Raw genomic sequence first — 19,413 nt, 5'->3', positions numbered from 1 at the left:
TGCTGAACCTTTTTGCTAAAAGCACATCATGTTTCTGAGACAAAGGATTGACACACAACAGTTGTCAAAATCCAACACTCATACAAAACAGAAAACGAAGAATGTTCTTGTTTTACAAAAGAGCATTCTAGTTTTAATGCTATTTTAAAGACAGAATTAAAACTGATAATTTTCCATAGTATAAACCACATATTAAAGAGTATCAAGACTACTCAAATCAATGGTGAAGCCCAGAACTCGAACTGAATGTCTAAAAGAGAAAAACAACCTCAAGATTGATATTCAAATTAATGAGTTGTGAGCAAGACACAATTACATTGTACTTACAATATTCTACAGAAATTTATGCATAAACCTGACTCAAAACAGTGTCAACTAATATGTGACAACTCATTCACGTTTTCCATGAGACCCAAAAGCAAGAATGTTATCCGTTTTGTCAAGAACATTATGGACAACAAGTAAACTCATGTTTAATTGCTTCAAAATATATCTGACACTTGGGAAGTGTGTCCAATGGATATATTCATTTTAAACTAGATATTCAAAGCCTTTTAACATATATAAATTGAAGATCAATTGGAAGATAAAGGCAAGAGTTCAATTTACAAATCTACCAACACTTGTTCAAGTAACAATTCAAAAAACTCTTCAAGCAAACTCCATCTCTCTTCACTATATCTTTAGATCATTATTTACTGAGTTTGTCTTTAATTTATCTCAAACAAGTGTTGAGAAGTTTCAAGATCCCACACACTTCTATCATACATATCATGTGTAACTCAAGTCTATATTTTATGTTAGATTGAGTGTGTTTGTAAAAATCCTTTCAAGGCTGAAATGTGATTGTAAAAATCCTTTCAAGGCTGAAAGCTGATTGTAAAAATCATTTCTAGGTTGAAAGGTGAATATTGTAACAGATCAAGGTTGATCTGGACTGGTGGTGTAAAAACCAATAATGTTCTCCGTTTTGAACACTTAGTGAAAAATCTCACGATTGTGAGGACTGGACGTAACCCAAGTTGGGTGAACCAAAATATATCTATGTGTAATATCTTTTCCCTTATCTCTATTTATTTCTAGCTTTTTGATTATCAAATTAAATAGATAAATTAAATTATGTATTTTTCACTAACCAAGAACGTTATTTGTTTTCTATTTTCATAACCAAGATTAATCTTGAGTTAAATTCTTTAAGTTTTAGTAGAAAATTTAAAAAAGGTGAAATCACAATTCAAACCCCATTTTCTTGTGATTGGTATTGCTACTTCACTTTCTTCATAGCTTCTTCAACATTTAAGGGTTATGTATTTGCAAATAGTGCAAAGTGTACTGGAACTCCCTTGTTGTCAATTTCATTATCATTATATACTTCAAATTCTCTTAAATGTGTTGGTGGTTGTCTTGCTTTATAAGATTTGTTTGATTCTAGCATTTCTTCAATTGTGTCTCCACTGGCCTGATGATAATTTAGCATTGGTGCAGGAATTTGTGTACGTTGGCTGATGTTGTTGGTCTCCTGTTCCCAGTGATGGCTGGTGCTGCTAGGATTCTATCTCCAGTCCCAGAGTTGGTTGGTGTTGTTGGCTTCATTTTCCAGTCCTAATTTTCTTGCAGAACTATTTTCACATCTCTACTAACTACAATCTTTTCATTAGTAGGATCATACAGTTTGTATGTATTAGTTGGATGATGCTCAACCAAGATCATGGCTTCACTTTTGTCTTACAATTTTCTTCTTTTCTTGTCTGGCACATGCTTGAAACATAGACCACCAATTGTCCTTAAGTGCCCTACAACTGGTTTCCCACCACTCCAAATATCCGCTGGCAGCTTCTATGTTAGACACATATTCGGGATGTAGACAACAGTTCATGCAGCCTCACCCTAAAACTTGTGTGGTAATTCATTTCCTTTCAACATACTTCTAGTCGTGTCTAGGATGGTTTTGTTTCTTCTCTAGTCAGTCCATTCAGTTTCATGCTTGACACAGAGTTCCTCAAACTCATTGTTGTATACTCACCACATTCATATGTCCTTAGCACTTTTACAATTTTTCGATTTTATTTTTCAACTTTCACTCTGAAATTCTTTAACATTTTCAAATGTTTTACCTTTGGTCTTTATCAAATAAATCCACAACATTCTACTAAATTCATCAAGAAATGTTATGAAGTACTTATTGCCTCCTAATGATGGCACCTCAATTGATCCACAGACGTCACTATGAACCACTTAAAGACAATCATTTGCTCTTGCTTGCACTTGTGATTTGAATGAGTTCCTTTATTGTTTTCCTTTCATACACACATCACACACCTTCTCAAGAACATCAATCACATGAATGTCACTTACTGTCTTCTTTTTTCCTAGTTGCTGCAAACTTCTAAAATTCAGATGACCAAACCTTGAATGCCATAACAAGTTCTCATCAATTGAGCTCACTGGCTTCAAATATTGGATGTCTAAAGCTTGTATGTTTATGACAAAGGTTATGTTCTTTGATAGGAGAACCTTCGGTATCATCTTCTTTTGTCTATCATACATTTCTAGTGAATCATTCTTCATAATTACTTGAAATCCTTTCTGAATCAGCTGGCCTATGCTCAACAAATTGTTTTTCATCCCTTGCACATACAACACATTTTCAATCACCGTTGTCTTTTCATTTCTTCTTTTGATTACCATGTTGCCAACACCTTCAGCTTCTAATTATCTTAGAGTATTCTCATAGAATTTTTGTTCAGTCAACTTCTCACTACAACCAACCATCTGATTTGTGATGGTTCTTAATCTTGAAATCAAGTCTGATACCTTTTATTGTTCCTCTCTTCACTACAGCTCAAACTTCCTTTGTAAGGTATGCAACTTCACCTTCTTTACCTTGGTTCCTCATGAATAACACTTCTCAAGAATGTCTCATACTTCTTTTGCATTTCTTACATAAGACATCTTGTCAAAGTTGGTTGTATCAAGGCATTGATGAAGAATGAATGTAACTTTGCAATATTTCTTCTTGTTTTCTTTAAAACTTGATCTCTATACCTTTTTTGGATTAGCTCCGAGATCCTCAAAATCATTTTCTATGATTTCTAATACTTCTTGAAATCCAAATAATGCTCAAATTTGGACGCTTTGTTTATCCCAATCTTTTCCATCAAAGTGTGGCATATTGACTTGAAATTTCCATTATTTTCTCTTGAATTCTTCTTTACTTCACTTGTGTTTTAATCCTCACACTTCACTCGTGTTTGTTACTATGATTTGGATCAAAAACCACTTGCTCTGATACCAATTGTTAGTTATCAAGTTGTTACTTGTACATCAAAGAAAACATAAAATGTACTAGATGAATGAATGGTAAGACTTATTTGTACATAGGTTATTCTTATACATTCTAACTACCATCTAATTAACTGATTAACTAACTAATTGGTTAGTTAGTTACAACCTTCAATTGTTACATTATTTGAATTACAAGTTACTTAACAATTATGTCTATAGACTAATTTGTTTAATACAATTTATAATTACGAATTCCTTTTGTTCTTTATTTTCAATTCATACTAAAAAAAATAAGGTATTTGTCGACACCAAAAGGTTTATGAAGGTTTCATCTAATTTTATGGAGGCTTATGCAAAAATGTTCAAAGGTAGGCTTTATTTACTTAGGCAAACTTTGATGAGGTTTTGGTGTACTTTATTCTTTTTACATATGAATCTATGTTATCATTATTTGCTTCAAAATCTTATTGTAGTTTTCATAAATAAATAAAAGTTATATTGTAGTATATTGTTTTCAAAATAGAAAATAAGGGATATTGGACTTACTAATGTCTTTCAATAATTTGCAGTAAACTTGCAATGTCATTCTCGCTTGATATTTTTGTTGATTTAATTCCCAAATCACTTTTCTAAGATCGATTTATTTCCATTTTTATTTTATTAATACCATATGTATCCATATTTATCTATATAATATTAATAATAATTTATAATATAATCTATATTTTTGTAAATCCTTTATTAAGAGCAAAATCTATGTATCAGTCTCTCCTAAAACTAAATCCTACGTGTCATTTCCTCCTCAATTTTAAAAATTTCAATACTTATATTTCTATAACTATAATTCTTTATAGATAAATTATGGTTAAAATATATATGGTTAAATAGTTAAATAGGTAAGTAGACAATTATTTGAATTTTTTATATACATATATGGTTAAATAGGTAAAAGAAGAAAACTAAACACCATACTCTTTAGTATTCGCATATCCATTCTTATATGATTTATCTTCCACTAGCTCTATCAAATTGTTAGTTGTATAGCAATATTGAATCGCATTATGCAAACTCAATTGTGGCTTTTCATGATATAGGGTTGTGGTGGCTATGAGATAGTTATCATTTCTTTTTGAGTTTGTGCTTGTTAACAATGAAAAATAGGAAGAAAGAGGAAGAAGAGAAAATAACCACTCTAGGGTTTCATATCATATAATAAACCAAAACTAAAGTTAATAGGGTTACAATGAGTATATATAGAAGAAAATAGAAAATATCTAAAATACCCTTACTACTAATATATAATAATATTATCTAATATCTCCCCTCAAACTCACGATGCATTAACAGGGAGCATCGAGAGTTTGTCAACTAAAAAACAGAAATGTTTAATGGAATGCATCTTTGTGAACAAATCAGCAATCTGTAAAGAAGAAGGGACAAATGGTAGAGTAATAGTTCCATGCTGAAGATGATGACGAGTAAAATGACAATCAATCTCAATGTGTTTGGTGCGTTCATGAAAGACCGAGTTGTGAGCAATTTGAATAGCACTCTTGTTATCACAGTGCATCGGAGTTGGCTCAGCAAGAGAGATACCCATATCAGACAAAAGCCAACGCAACCAAATTATTTCAGCGGTAGTGGATGCCATAGCACGATATTCAGCTTCTGTAGAAGAGCGAGAGACAATGTCTTGTTTCTTACTCTTCCAAGAAATAAGAGAGTCTCCAAGAAAGATACAAAACCCTGTGGTGGATTTACGATCAGTGGTATCACCAGCCCAATCAGCATCAGAATAAGCTCGTAACTCCAATGAGGATGACGATGGAAAGAGAAGACTTTGAAATTGAGTTCCTCGAAGATAACGAAGAATCCGAAGAACTGCTGCCCAATGTACTGTAGTGGGGGAGACAACAAACTGACTAACAACATGAACAGCATAAGCAATGTCAGGTCTGGTAATCGTAAGATACACTAAGCTGCCAACCAAAGTACGATACAAAGTGGAATCTGGTAAAGGAACACCATCCGAGGGAGCATATTTTACATTCAACTCAAGAGGAGTATCTGCTGCTCTAGTATCAGAAAGACGAGCCTGATCAAGAATGTTGGCAATGTACTTGGATTGAGAAAGAAGGTAGCCTCTAGGAGAGTAGGCAACTTCAATCCCCAAGAAATAGCGAAGAGTTCCCAAGTCCTTCATCTCAAACTGTTTGGCTAACTGCAATTTCAACTCATTAATTCCACTAACATCATCACCTGTAATAATCATATCATCAACATATAGAGAAAGTATAATGCGACCATGAGTGGTGGACCTTATAAACAATGCAGAATCATGTTCACTAGAGCGAAAACCAAGAGAAGTGATCACAGTAGAGAATTTCTCAAACCAAGCTCGAGGAGCTTGTTTAAGACCATATAGAGCCTTTTTTAACTTACATACTTCCCCTGGATCATGAGAAACTCCTTGTGGAGGGACCATATAGACTTCTTCATGAAGCTCACCATTTAAAAAGGCATTTTTGACATCCATTTGGGAAATATGCCATTGACGAATAGATGCAACTGCAATAAGAGTACGAATAGTGGTCATCTTGGCTACAGGAGCAAAAGTTTCTTCATAATCCATACCATATTGTTGAGAGAAACCCTTAGCAACAAGACGTGCTTTGTAGCGCTCAACTGACCCATCAGACTTAGTTTTGATCTTGTATACCCAACGAGACCCAATAGCACGTTTTCCAGGAGGAAGAGGTACTAATTCCCAAGTGTTGGTTTTGTGCAATGCAGATAGTTCTTCTGCCATAGCCTGCTGCCAAAGAGGATCAAGAACAGCCTCTTTATAGGAAGAGGGCTCAGACAAACTGTGAATAGAGGTTAAGAAAGAAGCAAACGAAGCTGAGTAAGTTGAATAGACAAAATCAGGTAACTGAGTAGACTTACGTTGACGAGAAGGGTAACGAGGAGGATCAACAATCGCAGGAGGTGGTTGGACAGCCGGGGGGACAAGAGGGATGTCATCATGTGGAGTAGTAGTATTTGTCCTGCAATTCTCAATAGTACAATCACTAGAAGCGCTATCATTAGGACCAAACGGATCAATATGGGTTAGTTCAGAACTCTTAGTAATCTGCGAATCAGAGGAAACAGAGTAAAAAGGAATGTGCTCAAGAAAAACAACATTACGAGATACATAAAGTTTTCTTGCATGAGGATCATAACAACGATAACCCTTTTGACCATCCCCATAACCAAGAAAAACACACATGGCTGAACGAGAAGACAACTTACTGCGCTCTACTTGAGGGCGAAGAACAAAACAAGTAGAACCAAAAACTTTCAAAGAATAGTAATCAGGGGTAGAAGCATATAATTTTTCAAAGGGAGACAAACCTGATATGATAGAGGATGGAATTCTATTAATAGCATGAACAGCAGTAAGAACTGCTTCTCCCCAAAACTCACTAGGAACTGAAGCGGACAACAAAAGGGAACGAGCAGTCTCTATAATGTGACGATGTTTCCTTTCAGCAACTCCATTTTGTTGAGGAGTATCAGTACAAGATGTTTGGTGGCGAGTGCCATCATAAGCAAGTAATTCAGAAAATTTATTAGAGGTATATTCACCACCTAAATCACAACGAAAACACTTTATAACAGAATTATGTTGAGTTTTGACCATTGCACGAAATATATGATAAATGTCAAAAAATTCAGACCGATTTTTCATAAGATAAACCCAACAATAACGAGTGTAATCATCAATAAACGAAACATAATATCTAGATCCACCTTTGGTGAGCACCGGTGATGGACCCCAAACATCAGAGTGAACTAAATCAAAAGGCGCATATGAAACGGAAACACTTTTACTAAACGGTAAAGCTGGAAATTTAGCAAGTTTACAACCACAACAATCTGAGATATCACAGGGTTTTAACTTTCCTAAGGCTCCAGTAGAAGCCAAATATTTTAATCTAGAAGCAGAAACATGTCCAAGGCGAGAATGCCATAAATAAAAACTAGAAGATAATGAATTCAAGCGAAAACTAGATAATAAGTCAGCAGTAGTTGTTGAGGCTGCAATATCTGGGAGTCGTAGTTCATCCAAAACGTAAAGTCCCCCCTGTCTATGGCCTGTCCCAATCAGCCTCCCAGAATGTGGATCCTGCACACAACAAGAAGTGGAAGAAAACGTAACCGAATAACCGAAATCACATATTTGACTAACAGAAGCAAGACTCAAAGTAAGATTAGGAATATAATAAACATTAGAAAGAGACAAGTTAGGTGTGGAGACAGAACCAATGCCTGCTAGTGGCATAGGAGTGCCATCAGCAGTCATAACTGACACAGACGATGTGTTCTCCCCAATTTCGGACAACGTGCTTTCCAATGACCTTTTTCTTTGCAGAATGCACATTCATCATTACCAAGCCCAACTCTCCCTTGAGATGTTTTTTTTTGAACAGGAGCAACAAAAACAGATGGAGGAGCTGAGAGAATTTCCTTATTTAACATACCAGAATGAGTCTTAAGTCTGATTTCTTCTGCCAACAATTCACTAACTACTGATTCAACATTAGGAAGGGGGGAACGATGCAAAATACCCCCACGAAGGCCCTCAAAATCATCACGAAGAGCCATTAGAAACCAAACCAGACGTTGCTCCTCTCTTTGATCAATGTATGCTTTGACAGCTTTCAACTCAGGTGATTCCATAAGAGCCAATTGATCCCACAGATTAGTCATTGCCGAATAGAATTCCTGAATGGTCATACTGCTCTGCTTAAGGGCTCTAATATCACTTTCTAACTGATAACGTTTTGCAAAGTTAGACTGAACATACAAACGTTTCAAGTGATCCCAAATCTCTTTAGCAGTATCATATTTTGCTAGTTGTACTCCTATAGACAACTCAACAGAATTATTAATCCAAGTAATAATTTTTGAATTACTAACATTCCATGTTTTCAGATCTTTTGCATATTGAGTTTCATCCTTTTTATCTGTAGGCTTAACAGAAGTTCCATCAACAAAACCCCACATATCTTTTCCAATCAAAAAATTTTTCATCACATAACTCCAATAAGAGTAATTTTGTCCATTGAGGTGAACACTAACAGCTTGAAGAGAATCATCCTTAACACCAGCCATAACAAATAATGACAGAAAAATACGACAAACACAATCACTGAGAGAAAATAAATTAAGAATAACCTGGTGCTGTGCGAGCACGATTTCTCCCTCTCCAGACGTCGTTTCGTCGATCCGACCGTTGAAGACGAAGACCTATATGTTGCGAACCTGCTGTCCAAAAATCAGACCGATCCAATGGTTAACGAATGCGCAATCGATGTTTTTCTGAGACTGATTTAACAAAATCGGGAATAGGGTTACTCTTCTCTTTTCTCTTTTGGTGGTTGTCTTTCCTATCAAAATAGTCTCTCTCTTCTCTACGGTAGATCCCAAAATCAACCAAAGCTCTGATACCATGTTAACAATGAAAAATAGGAAGAAAGAGGAAGAAGAGAAAATAACCACTCTAGGGTTTCATATCATATAATAAACCAAAACTAAAGTTAATAGGGTTACAATGAGTATATATAGAAGAAAATAGAAAATATCTAAAATACCCTTACTACTAATATATAATAATATTATCTAATAGTGCTTAATTTGTGAATTGGGTTTATGCTGATTATATAATGTGAATTTTAATTTTACTAAGGGTATTTTAGTATTTTAAATATTGTAGAGCAGTTCTCTAGTTGTAGTTTATTATAAGATATATGTATCAATTTGCAATTTGGTAAGATAAATGATTAATTTAGAAATTTTGTATCTAAATAATATAATATAATGAATGGATGATAAATCAATTAAATATTACATATTAGAATTGGAAAATTACAACTAAATCATATCCCTTGTCTAAAAAAATGAAATTATATCAATTTCAATAAATCTAATAGAATAATGTAGTTTTACAAAAAAAAACGGTTTCCTAAAAAGTGCTACAACATTATTTAGAAATAAGTATGAATATTTTGATAGAAATGACACATTAACATTTTTTTTTTTAAATATCTACCTTCGATTACTATAATATATTTATAAATTATAAGATACGAGAATGAACATTTTACAAGTAAATATATATAGACAATCACATTAAACAAACTATTTTGCACTTAACTTACTTTCACTACTTTTTCTATAAATAATTATGTTTTAAAACCTATTAATCAACATGATTATATCTAAAATTTATAAATTCTTAATATATTATATTTATTTGATAGGGTGCTATTCTATAGACTCTAAATTTTGTTTATATATATATATATACATTAACAAATCCTTTTAAATGAATTACTACAACAAAATCATGTTTCACATTATTATGCAATTCGGCTCTCACTTATTAAGATAATAAACAAATAAATAAATAAAACTTATTTTCTTTATAGAGGTTATTTAATCACACTCTCATTGTGCACACATTTGAAAGAAAAAAAAATATAATTATAATTTTTTATAGAATTACAAACCTCAAATATTACGTGGATCACAAACTTTTTTCATAGTACAACCTTTTAGTATCAATAGACATTGATTGCAATTATTCTAAATTTAAAAGAAATAAAAAATCATATAATTGTTAAAACAATTATTTTTCACCACAATTTGAGTTAGTAATTAGTATTCATATTCCTTTCATATATGTGCATAATTAGGGAGTTGAATCTCCGATATATATTTATCCTCTCATATGCTCTTCCCTCTCATTATATCTCTTCTTTTGTCATTCTATATGCATTTTGATTTCAGATTTTTTCTATTTGAGTTGACAAGTATCCATTATATTTTTAGAATATTTATTTGAATTTTCTTTTTCTATGTTTTGTCGTGTTTACTTTGATATATATTTGTAGATAAAAGATGGACGTGGTTCTCCACCCAAAACAACATCATTAGTCCACCAAACAATATTAAATTTGTCAAACCACCATTCTTTAATAGAGATAGAATTGGTATTGCTTCTATTACTTCTTTTTAAATATTGCTATAAGTTCAAAATATTTGGTGACTACACTAGCATAGGTTAAATATTTGCTCATTAAAAAGGAATCATATATCAACAGGCTATTATAAGGCACCGAAAAAGTAATAAAAACCAAACACATAGGATAAAAATAAATTAATATCATTTAAATTATATTCATTTTATATTATTAGTTTTTAAATTATATTAAATTATACATCTAATTTTTTAAATTTAATTTCTTTTTAAATAACTGTATATGTTAACATCTAATCAAAACGTCACAATAAATTAATTATTCAAATTACTTTATATGTAAAACAAATTAAATATGATAAATTGTTGTAAATAAATTAAAAAATATAAAAATTTATAAAATTTGATTAGTATTTTTTGAACGACTTGTAGTATTTAACAGAATTTTTAATAATAAAATTTGCAGCATTTAGTTAAAAATTTAATAATGATTTTTTTTTACTAAACTCATTATTATCAAAATTAAAATATAAAAATAATATAATTTAAATTAAAATAACTAGATATATTAGTATATTTTTACCTATATACCTTACTAGTTATAATAACGATGATAGAAGTTGTTAAGTAATTATTTGGAATGTAACCGAAAAATTAAAATAAAAAGCATTTTTCGAATTCTTTTACTATTAGATTATCGAAATAACATTTGTGTTGAATTCAGTCATTCTAAATTTAATATTATTTGAACATTTTATTTTCAATAACTTTTAATAATAACAACATAAGTTAAAGAAAAAATAAAGCATTGCTGATGTTCAATTATATTTTGTTTCGTATGACATTGATATAATATTAAATGTGAAATGTAATAATCAATAATCAGGATTTATTCTATTTTTTACTTGTCAAATAAAACTGAAATATTTACATATTTTTATTTTTTAAAACTTCTTTCAAATAAAACTGTAATAAATCAAAGAAAAAATTAATTATCCTTGTCCATCAAACACTTTTGTATCACACTTTCTTCAAATAAATTGTAATAATTCCAAGGAACCATGAATTTTACTTTAATAAATATAACTTGTAAAATAAACTAAAAGCAACCAGAAAATAGCACATTAATTTAAAAAACACATCATTAAACAGACATAATTAAAAATTAAGATGTGCCTCTGAAAATAAGTTCTCAAGACTCATAATTTAATTCAAAAACAGTACCATCAAAATCAAAACAACCACAAAATAAAGGTCGACCATCGCCGATCAAGAACCCAGTTTTGCAAGTTTGGCTGCATAAAAACGGCAAAATTAAAAGGCAAAAATAAACTAAGACTCTTAAAAGATAATAAGCTACTATAAAGCAACATCCACTTCTGCATCAACCATCACTTCTTCTTCACTGCAGCTTTGGTGATCTTGGCTCCAGTTGGATCCTTCTTCTCAACACTCTTGATGACACCGACAGCAACAGTTTGACGCATGTCCCTCACGGCGAAACGACCAAGTGGTGGATACTCGGAGAAAGTTTCCACAACCATAGGCTTGGTTGGAATCATCTTAACAAGACCAGCATCACCATTCTTCAAAAACTTAGGCTCCTTCTCAAGTTCCTTACCAGATCGCCTGTCGATCTTGGTGAGAAGCTCAGCGAACTTAACAGCAATGTGGGAGGTGTGACAGTCGAGGACTGGGGCATAACCGTTTCCGATCTGTCCTGGATGGTTCATGATGATGACTTGGGAAGTGAAGTTGGCAGCTTCCTTAGCAGGGTCATCCTTGGAGTTGGATGCAACGAAACCACGTTTGAGATCCTTCACTGCAACATTCTTAACATTGAATCCAACATTGTCTCCGGGGAGAGCTTCGGTGAGAGCCTCGTGGTGCATCTCAACAGACTTAACTTCAGTTGTCAGACCAGTAGGGCCAAAGGTGACGATCACACCAGGCTTGATGACTCCAGTCTCAACACGTCCGACTGGCACAGTTCCAATACCACCGATCTTGTAAACATCTTGCAATGGAAGTCTGAGGGGCTTGTCTGAGGGTCTCTTGGGCTCGTTGATCTGGTCAAGAGCCTCAAGGAGAGTTGGTCCCTTGTACCAGTCAAGGTTGGTGGACCTCTCAATCATGTTGTCTCCCTCAAAACCAGAGATTGGAACGAAGGGGATTTTGTCAGGGTTGTAACCAACCTTCTTCAAGTATGAAGAAACTTCCTTCACGATTTCATCGTACCTGGCCTTTGAGTACTTGGGTGTGGTGGCATCCATCTGAAACAAAATATAGCAACAAATGTTAAAATCTGCAACTCAACCAACAAATGATAGCAATAATTCACGTATACAACAAAGTTATATTCAATTAACCTAGAAATGGTAATGATAAATGTTGATCATAAGTTTAAAACTGATATCTAGAAAATTAACCTAGAGTCTATATTAACAATGCATAACAATAACAATAATACTAAAGATGTACATATAAATTGAAATATTAGAAATTTACCTTGTTACAACAACAGATCATCTGTTTCACTCCAAGAGTGAAAGCAAGAAGAGCGTGCTCACGGGTCTGTCCATCCTTAGAGATACCAGCCTCAAAACCACCAGTGGTGGAGTCAATGATAAGGACAGCACAATCAGCTTGGGAGGTACCAGTAATCATGTTCTTAATGAAATCACGATGTCCGGGGGCATCGATGACTGTGCAGTAGTACTTGGTGGTCTCGAATTTCCACAAGGCAATATCGATGGTAATACCTCTTTCACGCTCAGCCTTAAGCTTGTCGAGCACCCAGGCGTACTTGAATGAACGTTTGTTCATCTCAGCAGCCTCCTTCTCGAACCTCTCAATGACACGCTTGTCAATACCTCCAAGCTTGTAGATCAAGTGACCAGTGGTGGTTGATTTTCCAGAGTCGACATGTCCAATGACGACAATGTTGATATGAAACTTCTCTTTACCCATGATATCTTAGCTGAAATTCAGAAATTCACAAAAGTTTCAAAAGTCAGAAAACGTCAATTAACAAAATAATATAATAAATGAACAGAGACAACATAAAAATAACATCCAAGTAAACTCATCAAATTGTTAACATCATATATTATAATTCATTGCAAGCTTAATCAAATAAAATTAAAAAAAAAAAAACAGGTGATTCAAATTGCCAACGTCAAACTAAATTCAATTACACAATAATTGCCAGAAAAACATGGAATAGATATATTATCAAAAACAGAATCAAATTCAGCTATGAATGTTATTAACATATCCAATTCAAAAACAGGTTAACCAAATAAGTTAAAATCAAACAGGTGAATAAAAACATTAACAGACATAGATAAATAACAAATACATAGATATACAAACAAGCACAGAAAAAAATAAAAATAAAAATATATTAAGATATTAAGAACAAATTTGTTAGATCCCGTTAATAAAAAAATAAATATTAACAAGATCTCGTGATATATCAAAGCAAAACGAACAACACAAAAAACATGATGCAGACACAAAATCATCAGATAAAAAACATGATACAGACACAAAATCATCAGATCTATGTATATATAAAACAATCAGTTAAAAAAAACTTAAAAATGTCAAAGTTTACAAAATAAAATCGAAAGTATAGTTTCCTAAGAAAATCATTAAATAAAAATCAAAACAAAACATGCGTATTGAAATCATAAGAACCGAACAAAATCATCAGAAATAAACATAGATCGAATAAAAGAGAGAAGATAAGAAATTATGTTACCTAAGAAAAACGAAGACGCGTTCGGAATCCTCAGCCGCAGAGAGACTGAAGGATGAATGAATAAGTAAAGAGTGATGACAACAAACAAGCTAGGGTTACAACATTTTATAGTCACAAATATCTTTTTCATATTCCCAAAATGTCCTTCAATGTCTTTTAGTTTTCCGAACATACCCTCACTTTGCTTATTTGAACTTTTTGTTTCAACACTTAGAAGACGGTGCGTGCTATTTACTCTCCCTGATTTTTTTTAGATCTTTCTAGATAGTGTTGTTACGCAGCGTGGATTCGCGTGTAGAAAATGCTTTCGTGAGTTTTTTAGGCAAAAGGATGAAATAGGAAGGTTGTTAGTTTAAAGTATAGACATATATATTGGACTCTCAATGGACTGTGGCCCAAACCAAATGCCCAAAAAAACAAGAAGGAAGGATATATTTTTGTTTATTACATCTATCCTCCCACCTTTAGATAATTAAATTAATCAAAATACCCCTAAATTTTTAATTTTTTAATACCATAGGTCCAAATAATTATATAAAATTTAAGTTTAAGAGTGTACTTCTTTAAATTTATACTTATAAGCGGAAAAAAAATAATTATAGATAAATATTAAGTATTATTTAATCATTAATTAATATTATTATTATTATTGTTATTATTATTAATATTATTATTATTATTTTTAATATATTATTCATTTAATTCAAAAACATTTAATCTGAATAGTTGATGAGTGACTTTAAAAAATGACAAGTTTTTAAATTTCACTTATATATATGAAATTAAGAAAAATTAATTGCACTTAGTTAATTTTTTTAATAACCGTGAAAAATATTATTTTGATTTATAATAGTGTATGGAAGGAATATATATAATTCAATTGAATTTTATATTCATAAAATTTTAAAAATATATTATTACAATTTTGGATCTACTATTTTCATCAATTCACATATTTAGTCCCTTCATTTAAAAATTCAACACTTTTGGTCAATCGCTCACATTTTTTATCTAAAAAATATTGATGTAACATATTTTAAATGACGTAACATGTGGTCTCATGATGTTGAACCATCTAGATGTCTTAATTATTCATATGCCGTTAAATTATAAAAATTTATAATTTCAAAAGTTGAAATGAAATTTTTAGAGGGTTTTATTGTAATTTCATGGATATTAGTCATTATACATCATTGTATCATATGTCATATCATTTAAAATATATTATATCATCACTACTAGTTACAAAATCAAATTGATGAATCAAAACCGTCGAATTTTAAAATAGGAGGATCAATTTTCATGAATTTATGAAAATAAGGAAACTAAAACGGCAATTAAATCTTTAAACAATTAAAGTATATATTCTTATAACAGATTGATATTGTATGTAAATCTGGATGTTTCATTTAACGATCTTGAGAAGGAGGAATAACCTGTCGAGCATAAAAGTGAGGCTTTGTCAAAACTTGAATTTTGGCTTTGTTTACTCAAAGATTATAAAATATAGAAGAAAAAAATAATTTGGTAGTTTGTTTGAGAAAATTGCATATTAACATTTCTTTTGCGTGAGCATTAGTCTACACTAACGTACGCAAATATCATAAAGGATATTTTATCAAATAGAAATAAAATTGGCAAGAAAATAGCGATGCTTACTAAAGAGTGAGTGTTATTCTCTAGAGGAAGTTCCCCAACGCTCGAGAATCATGGAAGTTTATTTATTCCTTGCACTATTGGGCATTTAATTTATGGAAAAAGTCTTGTGTGGTCTATGAATTAGTGTGAGTCTCGTTCTCTTTTATCTATAAAAGGTTTGACATTGTGACACTTAAAAGACATCATTTGATGTTATTCACAATATCAAAACTTTATACATTGACAATATATATAAATTAAATTATATGTAAACATGCAAAACGAAGATAGTTAACCATGTAAAAGGTATTGATGGAATTTTGTTAGATGTTGTTAAGTAAAAATCGTTCCGGATTCTCTTTATGTTTGAATATGACACTAACATTTATGTTGAAGTCGTTCATTTACATTTAAATATTATTTGAATACTGATATATTTTTCTTTGAAAATGAAATGGTAAAAAAAATCAAATGAACATTGATATTTATTTACAATATATATCAAATTTCCCTATAAAGCATTTCAAATTTGTTAAAAAAATAAATAGGCTTAAATATAATTTATGTCATTTAACTTTAACAAATATTTGTTTTGATCATTGTTTTTTTTGTTCATTTTTGTGCTTTATATTTTAATCGGCCGTGGGATTTGAAGAGGTCTATATTAATCGGTCGTGGGATTATTGCAGTAGAGAGTTCTATATGTTGTTAAGTCATAAACATGAACAACGCAAGAAGGCCACTAATATTTGAAGAGGAAGAAGCATTCATACGGAGCTTTGAAGGATTACAAGATATTTTTGGTACTTGTTAATAATATGATGCAATTGCAAAGTACTTAAATTGTTGTTGTTGTTGTGTTAAGTGAGGAGGAGAACTTCTCTTATACATTCTCATAAATACTTGGTGTGACCAAAAACATATTAACAATATTATTGTTTTTGTAAAAGAAATTTAGCGAAATAACTATTTTAAAATGAAACTATAGTTACAAGGATGTAAATCAAACAAAAAAACTTACGAGGACCAAAATCAAAAAAATGTTATAATCGCAATGACCAAATACATATTTAAATCTTATAACAATTAATTGTAGTTGCAAATTATTGACACGATTCATACCGTAATATATCCAGAGTCAAAATCTCATTCATACCTTAATTATTGAATAACAAATTATTGACCTGATTTTGTAGAAATCGTCATTGCTTCTCATTATATGAACATAAATAGAATATAAATAATAAAAGTAATATTTATATGAAAATAAAGAGAAATAAAACTGACGAGAATATAATATGGTTATAAACTCTTAGAATTATCGGCAACCCAACAACAAACAAAATCTAAATTGGTTTAGATTTGACAACGTTATTGAAGTAGTAATGTCAATCACAATAAATAGAGAGTTTTAATTGTGACCTTTTTAAAATTTTGATTCATGTGTTTAATTTAAATCAACTCAATATCAATATTGGTTGAAATAGAATGTCCAAAATGTTCAAGATATGTTAGAAGTAAATAAAACAAAATAGTTTATAATGAAGTGTAATTTGTGTGTGAAAATAATTAAAAATAATGGATATAAAGATCACACAAAAAAAGTATTTTGGTTCATCCAACTCGGGTTAGTCTAGTCCTCACAATCACGATATTTTCACTATGTGTTTCAAATCCATAATATTATCTTTCACATATTTTTCTCTTGATCACACATTGATTAATTACAATCTTCATCTTTCATCTTATAAATGATTTTTACAATGACATTTCAATCTATAAAGAATTTTTATAAATACACTCAATCTAACATAGAAGATATACTTGAGTTACAAATTATATATATGATAAAAGTGTTTCGAATATTGAAACTTCTCAACAGTTAGATGAATAAAGGCAAACTGAGTAAATGATGATCTACAAATTTAATGAAGAGAGCTTAATTTTACTTGAAAATTTTGTTACTTGTTATTGCTTGAACAAGTGTTGGTAGATTTGTAAATTGAACTATTGCTTTCACATTTCAATTGATCTTCAATTTATAAATGATAAAAGGTTTTGAATATTCAATTTACATTGAATATAGTTGTTGAACACACTTCCCAATTGTCAGATATATTTTAAAGCAATTAAACACATGTTTATATTGTTGTCCATAATATTATTGACAAACGAATAATGTTATTGCTTTTCAGTCTGATGAAAAACGTAAATGAATGAGTGAACGAGCTGTGAAATGTCAATTGGTACTATTTCAAATTATATTTATGCAAAATAATGTAAGTACAATGTACTTGCATCCTTGCTCATAGCTTATCAATTTGGAGATCAATATTGTTATCAATCTATATATTGTTTTCCTTATTTGGACATTCAGCTCGAGTTATGGGCTTCATCTTTGATTGAGCAATCTTGATACTCTTTAACTTTATACTTTTTAAAAAAGAATAACCAGAACGTTCTTTTGTAAAGCCATAACGTTATTCGTTTTATAACACCCCGATTTTCAAAGCGAGGGTGTATTTTTTTTTTCAAAAGAAATTAAACTAAAACAAAGAAATAAATAAGGAAATGTCTTTGGATAAATAATTGAGTCATTATAATTTACAAGCAGCGAAAAAGTTTCTCCGAATATAAATCCAAAGCATTTACACAACAACAAATGGTACATGGAACCCATTCAAATAAGATGTCAAACTGACAATATTAGTATCAATACAGTTTTCCAAATTAAAATACTCCAACTCAAAAAGAAGGACGTCTAGTCCCTATACATCAACCTAATATGATCATCCTACCAAAAAACTATACACCCTGAGTGATCTCCACGCACCCCGTGAGATCCTCCTGACGTAGCTCCAGTCAAGTATTCTCATCCGTAGGGTACGTACCAGTAGGATCGTCTTGGCTCTCATCTGAGGACAAAGCCCAGATTTTCACAATAGTTGTAAAGGGTCACCAACCGAAATTAACAGATAACACATAACATTTAAGTTTTAAGTTTTAATCTTTCAACTTAGCATGCACCTTAAAAGGGTTTCCATATGCCAAATATTCATAAACAAGGTTGAAAAATGAAGTTTTTAACAAAACAACACTGTTGTATTCGAATACAGCATCTTTGTATTCGAATACAAGGCTGTTTCAGCATTCAGCAGCAAAAACAGCATGTCTGTATTCATTCGAATACAACAGTCTGTATTCGACTACACAGCAAGTCAGTAGCAAAACAGCATGTCTGTATTCGAATACAGCTTTCTGTATTCGAATACACATCAGACAGCAACAGGAAAACAGCAAAATTCAGCTTTTTAAAGGGTTTCGAAACCAATCAACACTTACACACAAATCCAAACAATCACACTTAGCAATTATAGAGCAATCACCACGACATCTTGAGTTTCGAAATAGTTTTGCAATCAATCACACTTACAAACAATTCCAAAACATCCACACTTGGCAATTATAACACAATCACCACGACAACATAAGTTTCGAAATGGTTTTGCAATCAGTCACACTTACACACGATAATCAATACATAACACTTAGCAATTCCAACACAATTACCACGACAATTCCTATTCAAACCACTCAATCATAAACTTGATTCAAACACGACTCGTGTGCCAAGCACCCCTAATGCAATGCGTATATGCCAAAATGCATGGACTCAGAATTCCAAACCAAAACCCTC

At 31.5% G+C, this 19,413-nt stretch overlaps 1 protein-coding gene across 1 annotated transcript; it reads right to left on the bottom strand.

Annotated features, from left to right (window-relative positions):
• Positions 1–11,491: 11,491 nt before the first annotated feature.
• Positions 11,492–14,218, bottom strand: LOC101515489 (elongation factor 1-alpha). The gene is made up of 3 exons (XM_004489494.4): positions 14,079–14,218; positions 12,821–13,292; positions 11,492–12,585 (listed from the first exon to the last, which is right to left on the bottom strand). The coding sequence occupies exons 2-3, from the start codon at positions 13,280–13,282 to the stop codon at positions 11,704–11,706; spliced, it is 1,344 nt and encodes a 447-aa protein (XP_004489551.1). The 5' UTR covers positions 13,283–13,292; positions 14,079–14,218; the 3' UTR covers positions 11,492–11,703.
• Positions 14,219–19,413: the final 5,195 nt, after the last annotated feature.

Source organism: Cicer arietinum, chromosome 2, assembly GCF_000331145.2.
Source record: "Cicer arietinum cultivar CDC Frontier isolate Library 1 chromosome 2, Cicar.CDCFrontier_v2.0, whole genome shotgun sequence".
Classification (NCBI taxonomy): domain Eukaryota; kingdom Viridiplantae; phylum Streptophyta; class Magnoliopsida; order Fabales; family Fabaceae; genus Cicer; species Cicer arietinum.
Note: the sequence above shows the minus strand (reverse complement) of the source record. Positions and strands in the feature narration are given on the sequence as shown.